The sequence below is a fragment of the Typopeltis vanoorti genome, chromosome 19, assembly GCF_054136105.1.
Source record: "Typopeltis vanoorti isolate ZY-2024b chromosome 19, IOZ_Tvanoo_1.0, whole genome shotgun sequence".
Taxonomy (NCBI): Eukaryota; Metazoa; Arthropoda; class Arachnida; order Uropygi; family Thelyphonidae; genus Typopeltis; species Typopeltis vanoorti.
In genome coordinates, this window is record NC_143567.1 from 50312881 (window position 1) to 50329088 (window position 16208).

A 16208-nucleotide genomic window follows, 5' to 3' on the forward strand; every position below is an offset into this window, starting at 1 on the left:
TTCTGCTCAATGATACAAATACGTTTAATCATGAAGGTGATTATCATGAAAGAATGATTGTGTGTTTGTTCAGTTCAGACTTATTAAGTATTTGTAAGGATATCTGTATAAGTTGAACATTAAGTATGAAAAGAAATCCGAAAGTTGTCCAACTGAGTCATGCAGACTATAGAGGAGGATATACAAAAAAACATGGAGGTAACTTATTGTGTCAGCCCACAAATGCCAGGAGTATAATGAACAAAGGGTAGGTTTGTCCTTAGTGAATATGGTGTGGACTCAGATTACTGGCATTACAGAGACCTGGCTCTCAGAAGTAGATGTACTAACTGGTACTGAGCATAAAGGATACAGTATTTTCAGATGACTGGAGATTTTGCTGATTGTGAATTTGATTTGAGAATGAATGTTATTCAAGTTGTTCGATAAAATCTTCTAATTAAGTGAAACCCAATTAGAATCTTTCGTTACCTTCCTGAACAACATTCATCCTCAAATCAAATTTACCATTGAATTAAAAAGATATAGGTCTTTACAGTTTTTGGATACATTAGTTGAGATATCAGAGCAAACAATATTCATCTTCTCAGTCTACAGTAAATCAACTAACACTGGACATTATCTTCACACAACGTCTCATCACAAAAAATGAGCGTCATCCATTCCTTACACAATACAGTCTACAGAATTTCCATGAATATAAATAAAAGAAACCAAGAGTTAGAGAATCTTAATTTAGTCCTTCCAAAAATTGGCTAGAACAGAACATTAATTAAAAAAAATTATATCTCAATCTCCAAAACAAACAGAAGAACAAATAAACTAAGAATATAAAGGAGCAGTGATTCTCCCATATATACAATCAATCACAGATAAAATAGCAAGATTGCTTTGGCAAAAAAATCTAAAAGTCGCTTTCTTCCCAATCAACAAAATCTTCAATCATCTTACCTTATCTTATCTATCCTCTTCGCTCTCTACAGAGCATAGGGCCTCAACCATTGACTTCCATCTAACTCTATTCAGTGATACTTTTTTGATCTCTTCCCAGGAACGTTCCAGGTGTCTTGCCTCTATCTCTAGTTCACTTCTCTGTGTTATCCTCGGTCTACCTCTTTTCCTCTTGCCCTGGGGAGAATGTGCAAAAATTGCACATTCTAGTGCAATTTTTGCTATTTCTTTATGTTGGTTCCTGATTGTGTAACCTATCCAATTCCATTTTCGTTTAATGATTTCATTTCTGATGCTGGCATGACCTGTTCTCTCCCAAAGTTCTATATTTGTTATTTTATTTGGCCAGTATATCCCTCAAGTATTTGTTTATGTAGACCTATATTTTCTTTATGCTTTCCTTTGTTAATGACCATGTCTCTGCTCTGTATAGTAAAATTAGTTTAGCATTAGTGTTAAAGAGCCTAATTTTGGTTTTTAATTTTATTTCTTTGGATCTCCAAATTTTATTCATCATAATGAATGTAATCTGTGCTTTCTGGATTCTATTTTGTATATCCTGTGTAGTTTCCTCCTTGTGTGCTAATCACTGATCCCAGGTAGACAAAGTTATCTACCTGTTCCAGTGTTTTCCCTAGTTCAAAGTCTAATTCTTGTTTGGGGTTTATCTTCATTACTTTAGTCTTGTTATGATTTATTTTCAATCCACATTTATTTGCTTCCTGATTTAAATTATCTATTTTCTTTTGGACGTGTTGGTGTTTTTGTGCCAAAAAGCATATATCATCTGCAAAATCCAGGTCATTGATTTTATTTGACCATCCCCACTGAATGTCAATTCTTTCTTCAGATGTTTTCCTCATCACCCAATCAATAACAATCAGAAAGATTGTCAGGGAGAGTATACATCCTTGTCCTTTCTTTCATGCTTACATGGTGATTAGAATACATTTTGAAAAATTATGGAGACAACTACCGTGTTATTGTATAATCATATTGTTTTTTTGTTTTTTTTTTAGTTTTGTAACCTAATAGATAATAATAGGACTCTAGCTTTGATGTAGTAAAGGGTTTTTTTTTCCACCAGAGGTCAGGCCAATAATTGTAGTAATGGTTGGTCAGTAACTTTAGCAAACCATGTAGATTGTAGTGCAGCATGTTGCTCTGTATATATATTGTGTATGCTCCAGAGATGACCTTGATATGAAGGTCAAAACGTCAAGTGTTGATTTTGGTTTATATTAAACTAAAGTTTCACTCAATAACACGGTAGTTGTCTCCATAATTTTTCAAAATGTATACATCCTTGTCTTACTATTGTGTTTGATGTATATGGTTCTGATAGTTTGTCATTATTTATTATTTGGATTTTGGATTTTTCATGAGTTTTCTTTGTTATATTTATGATTTTCTGGAGAATCTCATAGTGCTTCATTAACTTTCATTTAGTCTTTGTGTCTATACTATCGAATGCATGTTCAAAGTCAATGAATCTCAAATATAGGCTACTCCGCCACTCTACTGATTGTTCAACAATTATTCTTAATGTTATTATCTGGTCAATACGAGATCTGTTTGGCCTAAACCCAGCCTGTTCTTTCCTCAATTTAGTTTCAATTTCTTGTTTTATTCTTTCTAACAATATTCTGGTAAATACTTTACTCATAACATTTAACAGTGAAATCGCTCCCCAATTTTTGCACAGTGATACATCTCCCTTTTTTGGTTGTTTCACCAGGAGTCCTACATTATAGTCTTCTGGCCATTCCTCCTTTTTTCATATTTCATTAAATAGGCAGTGTAGCATTTCAACAGTAGTGTATCTGCTTTAAGTAGTTCAGCCTGTCACTCCCAGCAGTTTTACTGTTTTTTGTTTTCTTTACTGCCCAAGTTATTTCTAGTTTAGTTATAGTTCCTATATTTAAGTATTTCTTCTTCTAGTGTTTCTGGTATTTCTTGTTCCAGGTTTTCTATTTCTCCATTTAAAATTTCTTGGAAATGTTCTACTCATCTTTTTTCTATGCCCACTTGATTTGTAACTTTCATAGTTTATTTTTGTCATTAATTATTTGAATTTTATATTTTTCATGAGTTTTCTTTGTTATATTTATGATTTTAAAACTCTTTTAAAACTCTTCCCAGCTAGCTTTCTTGTTATCTCAAACAACTTCCTTGAGTCAAATTTACTTGCTGCTTCTTAGGCCTCTTTACACATTTCCTCCAGAAGATCTCTTCTTTTCCTTGCACTTTTTTTACCTGTCCATTTTTAAGCCTACATCTTGCATTTATCCTATTTCGTTCATTTTCTTCTGTACTTTGCAGAAGTGTATTTCTTAAAGCTTTTCTTTTTTCACAGAAAGAAAGAAAGAAAGCCTTCCTTTCTTTAAGTTGATGGATTTTTCAGAGAACCATTGTTTGTGATTCTTGCTCGGCCTTCCCAGAACTTCTTCGGCAGTATTATTAAATATATTCTTTTTTTTTTCTCAGTTCTCTTTGATGTCTATTTCCTTATGATGTTCTATAACACTTCCATATTTATTCTTTAATGTTACTTTATATTTGTCTTTTATATCCTTCTTTTTCAGTTTGGATATATTGTATTTAATTCTTTGGTTCTTGCCTTTAGATATTTTTCTTAGTTTCATTTTTATTTTTGCAATCAATAATAAGTGGTCTGTAAAGACATCTGCACCTCTCCAACTCTTAAATCCATCAAAGAGGTTCTCCAAGATCTGTTTATTAAAATATGGTCTATTTGGTTTTTGGATTTCTTGTCAGGTGATAAAGTCTGTTTATGGATATCTTTATGTTTAAATAAGGTTCCTCCTATGATCATATCACTGAAAGTGCAAAAGTCTTTTAGGATTTCCCCATTTTCCTTACAGTTTTCTAAACCTTCTTTTCCCCTTATTCGTTCATGTCCCACATTATTATCTCCTACTTTTGCTTTCATGTCCACTATAATTAAAAACATATCTTTTACTTTTTACTTCATCCACTTCTTTTTGCAGCATCTCATAGAAGTCTTCTTTCTCTTCTATTTTTGCATCATTTGTTGGTCCATATATGTTTGTTATAGTCACATTTCTGTATTTAGTTTCAATTCTAGCTTTGATGATTCTTTCAGAAACTGGTTTCTATTCAATTAGTGTTCTTCTAGCATGAAAGTTACACCTTTGCTATGTGTATCATCCTCATTCTGGTTTCCAGAATATGAAATGCATTTCTTTGTTGTTAGTTGGATTTCTCCACTATCGTTCCATCTTGTCTCATTTAGACCTAGTATTTCTATTTTGTATCTGTCCATTTCTCTGGTTAGTAAATTAGCTTTTCCACTTTTGTACAAAGTCCTAATATTCCAGCATCCAATTTTGGTTAAAAGTCTTGGGCTAAAAAGGTTTTTCTTGAGGTTATCTGCCTGTCAGCTTCCCCCATGGGGTTTTTGCTGGCTTGCTTCATTCCCCCCCAGTACTTCTTCCTCTTGGTTTGTCAGTTTTCCAACAATGGTTGAGGTTTCTGTAGCAATGTGTGTTTTACTTATTGTGGTTGCTAGCCACAAGCTTCAATCATCTAAAACCTTCTAAACTACCACTTAAAAAACCAGGTATCTACAAGATCAGTTGCAGTTGTAGGTTACACTACATAAAAGAAACTGGCAGATCTGGGGAGATACGTCGATTTCAACACATCAAGGATGCTAAGAATGAAAGAAAGCACAAATCAGGGCTGGCAGCACATACAACAGACATAAAACATATAGTAGATAGGCAACAAACTGAAATGCTCCACATTGATTACTGCTTTTACTCAAGAGTATTCAAAGAATCAGTAAAATGATAAAGTATCCTCTACAGTGTAACAAAAAACAAGGAATGATTTTACATCAAAGCTAGTCCGCCTTAATACATCAAGACACACTTGTATCTACTAGCAGTATACAGCAACTCACGAACCAGCAGCCAGCATAACAGTAAATGCACACTTTGCAAGTTTAAACATTTTCAAATATTCTTTACTAGATATGTTAACTATCATTACTTGGATGTACTTTTTTAATTTATTTGTGCCATTTCCTGATGAAGTGTAACAAAGTTTTTCATGTAACTAGTCGAATTAAAACATAATTTATTTTTTGACTTCTTTGCGAGTAGTTTAATACCAAAAAATAGTGATTCTAATATAGATATGACCATTTTGCCTCCAGTTGATGACAGTGATCATGCTTTAATGATCTAGGTATGTGAATGTTCCATTCAGAAAAAGTTACACAATGAATTACAAAACAGGCAGTTATGACCAACTGAGGAGAATGCCGTCCTGTCCTGTCAGGTGTCTTCTCCCTCCAGGATATTGACTACCATGACTAGGTTCAGTTATTAGATAGGAAGGATATTAGCAGTGCATGGGAAGTATTAAAAAGTACCTCAATAATGATATATTGGAATGTGTGCCTAGAATTTGAAGAATAAATAAGATCAGAGTGAAGTGAATGTGCAATCTTATTAAGCAAGAGATGATGTCAAAGGTATATTGTGTGCATAAGGATGATGTCAGGTATGAAAATTATAAGCAGCAGGCTAGAAGAGTTACATGTATTGTACAGATAATCTATCATTACTCCATTCTGAAACATGAAGCTTTTCTAACTCACTAAAGGATGCTAACATTCATTCATTCATGTCTGTCTGTCTGTTTCTCTATCTGTCATTTTAATAGTATCTACACCTAGTTCTTGGAGTTTCTTTGATGAGTGATATGGTAAAATGAAAAAGAGAAATGATAGACATATATATATAAGTCAGTGAAGATCTTATAGTGGATTAAGTAGAGTACAAATGTGATCCACAAGTAGTAAATTTTTCTCCATGAAGAATATTAAGCAAGCGGAATACATTAATAGAGAGGATAAATTTCTTGACTTTGAATCACAGGTATGACAGAATAGCAGTAGTCCTTTCCTACTGATACATGCTGTAACTTATGTAGTTTTATCATCCAATTCCTGATATGTACCCTCAGGAGGTTTACAGGATTTATTATTATTATAATTACTTGACACCTCCAAGGAGTCCCAGACTCATCGAGGGAGGACATCTCCATCTCCACTACTCAATTCACCAACTACCACAAACTGCATCATCTACACCAATGGCATCTACTGTTCACCACCACTAGTATTTTTCACAGACAATCACAAACATCCATGCCCACAGTGGGATTCGACCCCCCACCCTTTCGGCTGGAGAGCGGATACACTAACCAACTTGGCCAGCAATTTATGATAGTGCTACATGAAAAAGTTACATCATTACTAACTTCCTATCAACAATTTTCATGCAAATTAACCTGTTATCTGTCAACATTCAAATATTATCAGCTCTACTAAGGCACTCGTTACTTATCAATCCACCTAGACCATGACCTTCTTCCTCTGAGTCTTTTTCAGGCCATCCTGACAAAGAACACTTGTTTTGCTAACCTTTCCTCTCCCATTCTGTTTAAGTGGCCATATCATCTAAGATCGGCTCTGATAACACATTCCTCAATGCTAACAATGTTAAGTTATTTCCTAATATTATTTTTAATATGATACTGCCACTGATGCCATCAGTTTAGCCCCCTAATCTTTTTCAGGACTCTCATATCTGTGGTCTCCAGTCTTTCATGAAGATTTTTATTTCTACCCAGCTGTCAGATCTATAAGTTAAAATTAGTTTGAACACTGTCTTGTATACAGCTAGTTTAGTGGTTATGACTAATTTCTCTCTTATTCCATATACATTTATTCTGTTGACTACCTACAATACCAACTTTGCTAATTCTGTTGTCTATTTCCAAATCTAATTTGCCAACTTCACTAAAATTGTGCCTAAATAGCTGAAGTTGACTTGTCTTATAGGTTCCCCATTCAGGCTGCAGTCGATGTTTTCAATGTTTCTGCCTATTTTCATTGTCGTCATCATTCTGATGCTGAATTTCATAGCAAATCTATTACAGCAACTATCCAATTTCTTCAGGGAATCCTGCAGCTTGTTCTGGATTTACTTAGAAGTATAACATCTCTGCATAAAGTAAAAAAGCTGAGTAAACATATCCAATTTTGTTATCTGGTTTAATACCACTTTCTTTCTTTCATAATGTGATCCATATAGAAGAGGTATAACAGTGAAGATAATGTCCATCCTTGTCTCACAGCTGATTTAACATCAACCATTTTCCTGTACCTCCTTCAATTCTAACTGTGGACTTACACCTCAAATATAGACTGAGCATTGCTTGATATAGTGTCCCATTTACACCACATAACTGAAGCATTTGAACAGCTTTCCTCTTGGCATCTTGTTATATGCCTTTACCAATTCTACAACACTTAAATACAAATCCTTCTTATATTCCCATAATTTCTCAACTACTTGTCTTAAAGTGAAAATATGATCCTGACAACCTCTGTTTGGTATAAACCCAGCTTCTGTTCTTCTCCAAGCTTCCCCTTCAAAATGTGTCTTAGTCAAGTATACTTGCATAAATCTTACCAGGAAAGCTCAAAATGAAAATATCTCTGTAATTCTCACATTCAGTTTATTTCTCTTTTTACAGATGGGGGACTACAAGTGCTCTATTCCAATCATCTGGGATTTGACCCTCTGACCAGGCCTTCCAAATTATGCCATGTATCCACTGTAAAACTTTTATACCTCCATATTTGAACATTTCCGGTCATATATATCAGTGCTTCCCAAACTTATGGAGGCTAAGGTCCCCTTTGGAAAAATTAAAATATTTCACAGCCCACATCGAAAAAAAAAATCGTAATACAGACATATATTATTATAATATTTATTGTATTTATATTCAAGATTTTGTGTTTGTAATCTTTTTTGTGTTTCTTATCAATACCTTTGAAATGAAACTTATATGAATAAGCATATACTTACTAATATTGATTAAGTGCCAAAATACGCAGGAAGCAAAATTTGTGAACCAACACCAATGTGTGATTTTTCCATTAAAATATAAAAAAGAACAAAAAAGAAATAATAAATAATAAAAATTAAATACATTTCTTTTAAGATTTAAAAAAAAGCGACTTAGTCTTAAAACATTTTAAATTTGTTTTCATTATTTCACGCTCCCCCCCCCCCAACAAAACTTAGGCCCCAAAGGGGGCTGTGGCCCACAGTTTGGGAAGCGCTGATATATATCATCTACTCCAGCTACCTTTCCACATTTCAGGTTTTTGATAGCTTTTTTTCCCTTCAAGTATTAATATGTATTACTGATTGCATTCCTGTTGAATGTTTTCTGCAACCATGCTGTCATTACATGTTTCATTTAGCAAGCTTTCAAAGTAATTACTCCAGACTTGTACAACATCTTTATTTTCAGTGTTTATGTCACCTTTATCATTTTCGATTCCTTTTATAGTACTCTTTCCTCCATTTCTGGGCTTTTCAATAGTCTTCAAAATATTTTACCATTTTCCTAATATTTATTTCCTATGTTCTTACCAAATCTTTCCCATGACTTGTTTAGCTAGTTTTATACAGTGTTTCGCTTTCTTACATTTTTCTGTGCATTCTCTAAGAGCACAAGTTGATTTACTTGACTATGTTATTATTCACAGTGACCAGGATCTTTCGATATCCCTTCTTCATTTCCTCAACTGCCTCTTTAACTTACTGAGTTCACCATGGAGTTCTAATTTTTCTATCCTTGAAGATTACCTCATCAAATGCCTCTCTGCCTGAATCAATCAATGTTTTCATCAGGGTTTGCCACTGAATTTCCAATGTTTGGTTCTTGTTTTCAGACGCTTGTCATTTTTTTTTTAAATAATATTTATGTATTTGAGTGCACAGTTCACCTCTGATAGTTGTTCAACTTTGATTTGTTTCAAAACTTTCTTACATACCCTTCTTTTTATTATGAAATTCAATTTTATCCTGCTCAACACTAAATGGTGATCACTTCCAATTTCAAATTCTCTTGTGTCCTGAACCAGTGGTAAAATATAACTGCGAATAATAACACAGATAATGAGACTTTTCTTATTTTTTGCATCTTCTCTCCATGTGAATTTGTGCACATTTTTATGTTGGAACATGGTGTTAGTAATAACTAGTCCATGTCCTGAGCAGAAATCTAGCAAGCATTTACCATTATTATTAGCATTGCTCTTTTTTTTTCCAAATTTTCCCAAAACATTTCTATATGTCTAGTAATCATTTCCTACTCTGCTGTTTAGATCTCCAAGAAGGACCAACTTTTCCTTTTTCATTGTGTCAGCTACCTTCTCTAATACCTCAAAATATTTCTCCACTTCTTTCTTAGTACAATGTTATGTGGGACCATAGACACAAATAAGTCTCATTGTCTAGTCCTCCATTCTGATATTAGCCACATCACTCTACTTGATAATGCTTTCTAATCAAGAAGATTATCCTCATATTTAATGTTGAATTCTATAACTACTCCTTTTGCCTTGATTACTGTTGCCTGAATAATGTATAATGTATTTTTATGTAGAATGTAGAAAATAATGTAGTATGTACTGAATAATGTTCTGAGTAATTTACTGTATAATGTACCTGAATAATGTACTTTTATAAGCAGTAATAATAATTCAAATAAATGGTCTTTATAAACTACACTTAATTCTTATTTCTTGCTGAAATTTTACCTGAAATTTCTTATTTCTTGTTTGCAACTCTGCAGAAGTTGTTATAGGTCCCTCAGAGGGAATGTCCCTTGAAAAGTCATCTAACCACTGCAGTAATTCCTTTACTCCTTGTTTTGCGGTCTGACTTCCATTTAAGGCTTCTCGAAGTGATTTATTTTTGCTCTCTGCCTGCTGTAAAACCTAAAGAAAAATCAATATGCATGAAAACATTATCAAATAAAATGTCACCTATATGCATAAAATATATTAACATAACAATTTAAAAAGATCCCTAGTAAGACAGTAATTTTCTAATGGAAGAAATTTTAAAATATTGCAAGAGAAATAATTAAGAAAATCAGTGATTGAGCTTAAGAAGAATATTATACAAAGAAATGAACAGATAATACCAATGTTCAAAGAGCAATTGCCTCAAATAACATTGCAAATATAAAAACAGTCAGAGAAAATTAGTTGTCATGGCCAAGACCATAAAAAGATATATTATTATATCTTTTTATGGTCTTGGCCATGACAACTGCTGACATGGCCAACATGGTCTCGGCCATGACAACTATGGTCTACTGCTGACACATAAAAATTGACCTGTTAATTAAATAAATCTAAAACTATAAAACAAATCTCTCTTTTCATGAAAAGCAGAAGACATTGAATTTGCATCATGTGACATTAATATAAGCACTCCAAAATGATACTAAACGTTACCTTTTTCCACTTTGAATTCAGAACATTCAACTGATCCTGAAGACGAGCCAAAAAATCTGCTTTCGCATTTTGCATAAGTTCTTGTCCAGAAGAATTGATACTATCAACATTTGGCTGAAGAGTCTTGATATCATCCTGCAAAGCCTATACAAATAATAAACAGTGAGTTAATAAGATATAAACAGTCTTAAGATATAAAAAGATATAAAAAAATCAAAAGTTGAGGGAATTGTTTTTTCATTTTTGAGGCATAAAAAATAAAAACAGAAAAACACTTTGAACAAGATCTGATACACAGCAAGAAAAAGAGAATATTTACATCATAGATAAACTATTTAAATAAATTTTAAAATAATTATAGTAAAGTATCATAAAATGAATTCTCAAATGAACTAGTGAGAATATCTTTGAATATATCAAAAATGGATTTCTTGGCTTAAATGTCCTGATCATTGATGATGTTATACATTTCATTGATGCTGTTATGCTCTTAAAGGTGCTTTAACAGTCATCTGATCATGGTCTAATGTTTTTTTTATCCATTATAGTTCTTAATACAGCAACTTCATAAATAAACCAATAGGTAAACAATCAACAACAACAACAACCATGGGTTCAACACCTGTAGGTGTCTGATACCATCTTGATAAGATTCTTCCAATGCATTTTTTGTGCAAGATGACTCAGTTTTTGAAAGTTTATTTTTCACTTGGTTAGACTATAATAAATTTAGTTTAATCCTTTATCCAAGTGTGAGCAAACAAAGTTTGTGCCTGAAAGTATCTTCAGGACTGGGATAAGGTGGTACAACACCGGGCAACTCGTTGCAAAGGTGGAGCAAGCTAACATCACTCTTATCTCAGTATCTCCCATAATGCAAAACACATCTCCTTGCGGATATGTCTAATGTTATGCATTAAGGGAAAGCCTATGGGAGATACTGAGATAGGAGTGATGTTAGCTTGCTCCACCTTTGCAACGAGTTACCCGGTGTTGTACCACCTTATCCCAGTCCTGAAGATACTTTCAGGCACAAACTTTGTTTGCTCACACTTGGATAAAGGATTAAAGTAAATTTATTATGATTCAGTTTGTGTATAGAGTTTCCATACGATTTGACGATGTCATCACCTCATTCTCTGTTTGGTCTTCCTCTTTTGTTCTTTCCTTCAATCATTCCAAACAGCAACATTTTTAATTTTCTCTCATCGTTCATTCTACATATCTGGCCAAATAGACATAGTTTCCTTTTGATTATTTTCTGTATCAGGTTTTCTTTTGGTTGTATTCGGCTATAGATTTCCTCAGTGTTCATTTTCTGGATCCAGCTTATCCTCAAGATCTTTCTATAGCACTTCCTCTCGAATGCCAATATCCTCCTTTCAGATTCTCTCAGGAGTACCCAGGCCTCACATCCATAGAGCATGCTGCTGAAGATACAGGTTTCCACAATGTGCAGTTTAGTGTGCATCTTTATAGCTCGGCTCTTCCATATTTTGTCCATGGCTTTTAAGATAGCTGTTGCTCTGGCTATTCTAATTTTTACCTTTTTTTTTGGGTCCAAGTCATGGATCATGTGGCATCCAAGATATGTGAAGTGTTCCACATTTTCCGGTTGAAATCCTTCAATGGTAACTTTGTTCCGTAACTCCTGCTGTCCAAATATCATTGTTTTAGTTTTTTTTTAAGTTGACATTTAGTAGTCCATATCTTTTTTCTTCTGTGTATAGTGTTTGCAGTGTCTTTTCCAGCATCTTCTTCAATCAGAACGATGTCATCTGCAAAGCAGAAGTAGTTTATTCTCATTCCATTTATTGAAATGCCTCCACCTTCTTCTTTGATCTTATCTAGTGTCCTTCCCAGATGTGTGATGAAGATGGTTGGAGATATTGGGTCCCCCCCCTCCCTCGTCTTGTGCCTTGACTAGTAGCAAACCAATCTCCAGTCACACCTGCTATCCTGACTGTTGCTTGTGCTTAGCTGTTTATATCTTTCAACAGGCAGATCAATTTATTGTCCACCCCATAGGATTCCAAGACAGTCCATGTTATATTTTGGTCAATATTATCAAATGCTTTTTGGAAGTCCACAAAACAGAAGTATATCTTTTTATTCTTTCTTCGAGCTTTGTCTGCTATTAGTCTTAGTGCGAGTATTTGTTGCACTGTATGAAATCTGTCATGCCTGGGTTTCTTGGGCATCAGGAGGTGATGGAGAGAATCCAGAGATAAGTAACCAAGATAGTGAGAGTTCAGTGGAATGCTTTGTAACCCACACACCTACAATCTCTGCAATCTATCCTCATTAGTTGATAAGCAAAAAAGAGGACATATGATAGAATTTATGATTTAATGAAGGGATTCTATAACATTAACAGAAAAATATTTTTTCAATACGTGTCAAATAGAGAGAGAACTAGGAGTCACACAGGTAGTTATGTAAGAGTGTGGTTCGTAAGAGTGTGCAGATAAGATTTTTTCTCTTGGAGAGTGGTGAATAAGTGGAATGGATTGCCAGAGTTGTGAGTGCTCTGACAGTAAATGAGTTTAAGGAGAGGTATAATGGGCATTGTGTGTGTTAGTGTGAATCTCCCAAAATGAGTCTTTTGACTCTATGGAGATACTCATATAATAATAATCATTGCAGAGGCTTCTGTGGAGATAGAACATTCTAGGAATATGTTCAGTATCAATCCTCAAAAAAGATATTAAATAGGCACTATTTTTTTTATTTTCTTGACTAGTTTCAAGAAATTCTTTTGTTTCACTACATCAGGATAATTACACAAATAAACTAAAAAAAACTAAAAAGCAAGTAATAACAGTTAACAACTCTAATGAAAATATTTAAACATGATTAAACAATGAAAAGCATGCATTCACTACACTGGTTGCTGGTTTGTGTGGGTTACTATATACTATTGATGCCTAAGCAAAAATATCCAAACTCGTGGTGAGTTATTACTTAGGAAAGTGAATAAATTATAAAAACTAAGAATAAACCAAAAACTTTTTCATGACAGGCTAATATTTCTTTTACAGTGTAGAGACAATGGTGTTATTCCTCAGTTTTCAAGATTATGCCTGCAGTTCATTGGTAAGTGTGCTTTAAGAATGTGCTTTAATTTTCCAATGCACAGAAGTAGCATTACTTGTACAACACACAAGGAGTGAGCTTTCACAAGCTGACAGCCAGTCATATACTCTTTACACTTCTTGTGTATGGTAGTGTGGTAATCTATCAAAAGCTTTTGCAAAATCTAAGTATGCCACTACACATGGGTTTGTTAAAGGAGGGTCATGTTTCACCAATTAACTTATGCTCTGTAACAAGATGTAGGCAAATCAACCCATTTCTATATCCTAGCTCTCAACTAATCTCTCCAATACCTTAACCACAGCTCCAAGCATACAGATTGGCCTAAAATTTGTAACCACAGCCTTATATCACCACCTTTGAGAAGCAGAAAAATTTTATATTCCATCCACTCCCATGGGACCTGTGCATTTGCAAGACCTCTTATTGAACAGGTATACTAAAGTTACTGCCAACTTCCTCAAACATTCTCTTAAGACACATAGTGATATGTCATCAAGTCCTATTGCCTACTTTTTTCACTTACTTACTTCCAAGCTTATTTTTTTGCCTTACTCAAGTAGGGAAATTTATCAAGCTGAATTCTTCACATACTACTTACTCACCAGTAAACCATCCTCTCAAATTTCCTCTACACAAACTTAAAAAATAAAAATGATAAAAAAATAACATTGCATATTGAAAAGTGCTTGTTTTGGGAATGGAAAAATTGATTAAAGGCTTGAAAAAATTCTGTTATTCTGTACAGTAGAATTTCTGGATTAGCTAAGCCTTGGCCCATCCATGATACTATACTACAGATTTACCACCTTCTGTGAATGGGATTTATATGTGTGTGTATATATCCAATTATTATTCATTTTTTTTTAGATTATGAACTTTGTATTGTGTATAAAATAAGAATGATTCAAAGAACATATGGCATGTGAAGAAATAAAATACTTCCTTATGCGCTCTGTTCTTAGCATGTGGGAAGCTTTCAGAAGGCATAGAACTTAGCATAATGGCTTATGATTTGTATCATTAATTACTTATTTATTTATTACTTATGTTTTGCATTAAAAATACACATACATAAATATTATCAGCAAGGGCTATTTTCCATTTGAACACCTAAACCTAATTCACATAATATGTAATAAAATGACCACCACATATTTTGTAAGGCCTCAATTAATTTTTTCAAGTCTGCTGTGCAAACATTTCCTACTTTACCTAAATTTTTTTATTTTATTTTTCTATTTTTTTCTCATATCTGCTGCTCATATTTGCCACACATGGCACTACTGTGTCATAGATTTTGGGACCTCTTGTGTGTGTGTGTGTGTGTGTGTGGTGGGGGGGGGGGGGGGGGCTGAGATAAAAAAATGCCTACATTTGTCATAAAATAATATTTACTGAATATTTTTTAACGATACAAAATTAATAACAGAAAAAACTCACATACAAAGATTATTTAATAGTATAATTTTCGCCTGTGTGTCACAGGCATCTTCAGTACATTAAGCTCAAATTAAACAATAACTGACAATTCTAAAAAGCGCCACCTAAGTAGTTGGTGTAAGATAACTAAAAAGGTCAATAACTTTCCTAAAAATAAAATAAAATAAAATAATAAATTTAAAAAATAAATAAATAAAATAATAAATTTAAAAAATAAATAAATAAAATAATAAATTTAAAAAATAAATAAATAAAATAATAAAAAATAAATAAATTAAAAAAAAAATCAATACAATATGTTAGGAAAGATTAGCTGATTTGTAAAGTACTATCTCCCATAAAGGGGATAGACATAAGCCGTCGGATCTGTTTAAGTTAGGAGAATGAAGTAGAGTTTCACATGCTTCTTTATAAAGGCGTTCCATGAGAAACTGACTTGTGTGAAGAACTCTTGTCTTTCTCCAATGAACTCTGTGTCTAGTGAAGATGGCATGTTCTGCAAGTCCAGACTTTTCAGGTTTAAAGTATTCAATATAAGATTGGTGTTCTTCTAGCCGAATAGAGGGAGATCTTCCTGTTTGTCCAAAATAAGATAATCCACAAGAGCACAGAATCTGGTAGACACCTGGATGATTGGATGATTAAGATGTGGAAGCTTGTCCTTAGGAGAAGTGAGAAAGGTGGAGATTTTTCTAAACGGTCGAAAGGCAACAAAAACATTCAGTGGTTTTAAAACTTTTGCTATACATTCACTGATGCCTTGTACATAAGGGATAGTAATGCACGTTATTTCTTCTGTGTTTGAAGAGGAAGACATATTAAAACTATTCAAAGTTCTTTTAATGAAGCAATTCTTATAACCATTAGATAGAAAGGAAGAAGTTATATATTGTAGTTCTTTCTGTAAAAGATCGTCTGAAGAACAAAAGGAGTGGGCCAACCAGATGGTAACCTATTAATGCCTCTATTCGGCTAGAAGAACACCAATCTTATATTGAATACTTTAAACCTGAAAAGTCTGGACTTGCAGAACATGCCATCTTCACTAAACACAGAGTTCATTGGAGAAAGACAAGAGTTCTTCACAAAAGTCAGTTTCTCATGGAACGCCTTTATAAAGAAACGTGAAACTCTACTTCATTCTCCTAACTTAACCAGATCCGACAGCTTACGTCTATCCCCTTTATGGGAGATAGTACTTTACAAATCAGCTAATCTTTCCTAACTTTTTATTGTGTTGATTTTTTTTTATTTATTTTTATTTTATTTTTTTTTATTTATTTTATTTTATTTTTAGGAAAGTTATTGACCTTTTTAGTTATCTTACACCAGC

The 16208-nt window shown here is 33.4% G+C and overlaps 1 protein-coding gene across 1 annotated transcript in view; it reads right to left on the reverse strand.

The window, feature by feature from the left end:
• The window catches only part of Dys (Dystrophin), a 923162-nt gene that overhangs the window by 634088 nt on the left and 272866 nt on the right, over positions 1 to 16208 (reverse strand). Inside the window, exons 24-25 of the mRNA XM_090409612.1 lie at positions 10337 to 10480; positions 9632 to 9811 (exon numbers count right to left, since the gene is read on the reverse strand). Of these exons, the coding sequence (XP_090265738.1) occupies positions 9632 to 9811; positions 10337 to 10480 (324 nt within the window). The remainder of the gene's footprint in view (positions 1 to 9631; positions 9812 to 10336; positions 10481 to 16208) is intronic.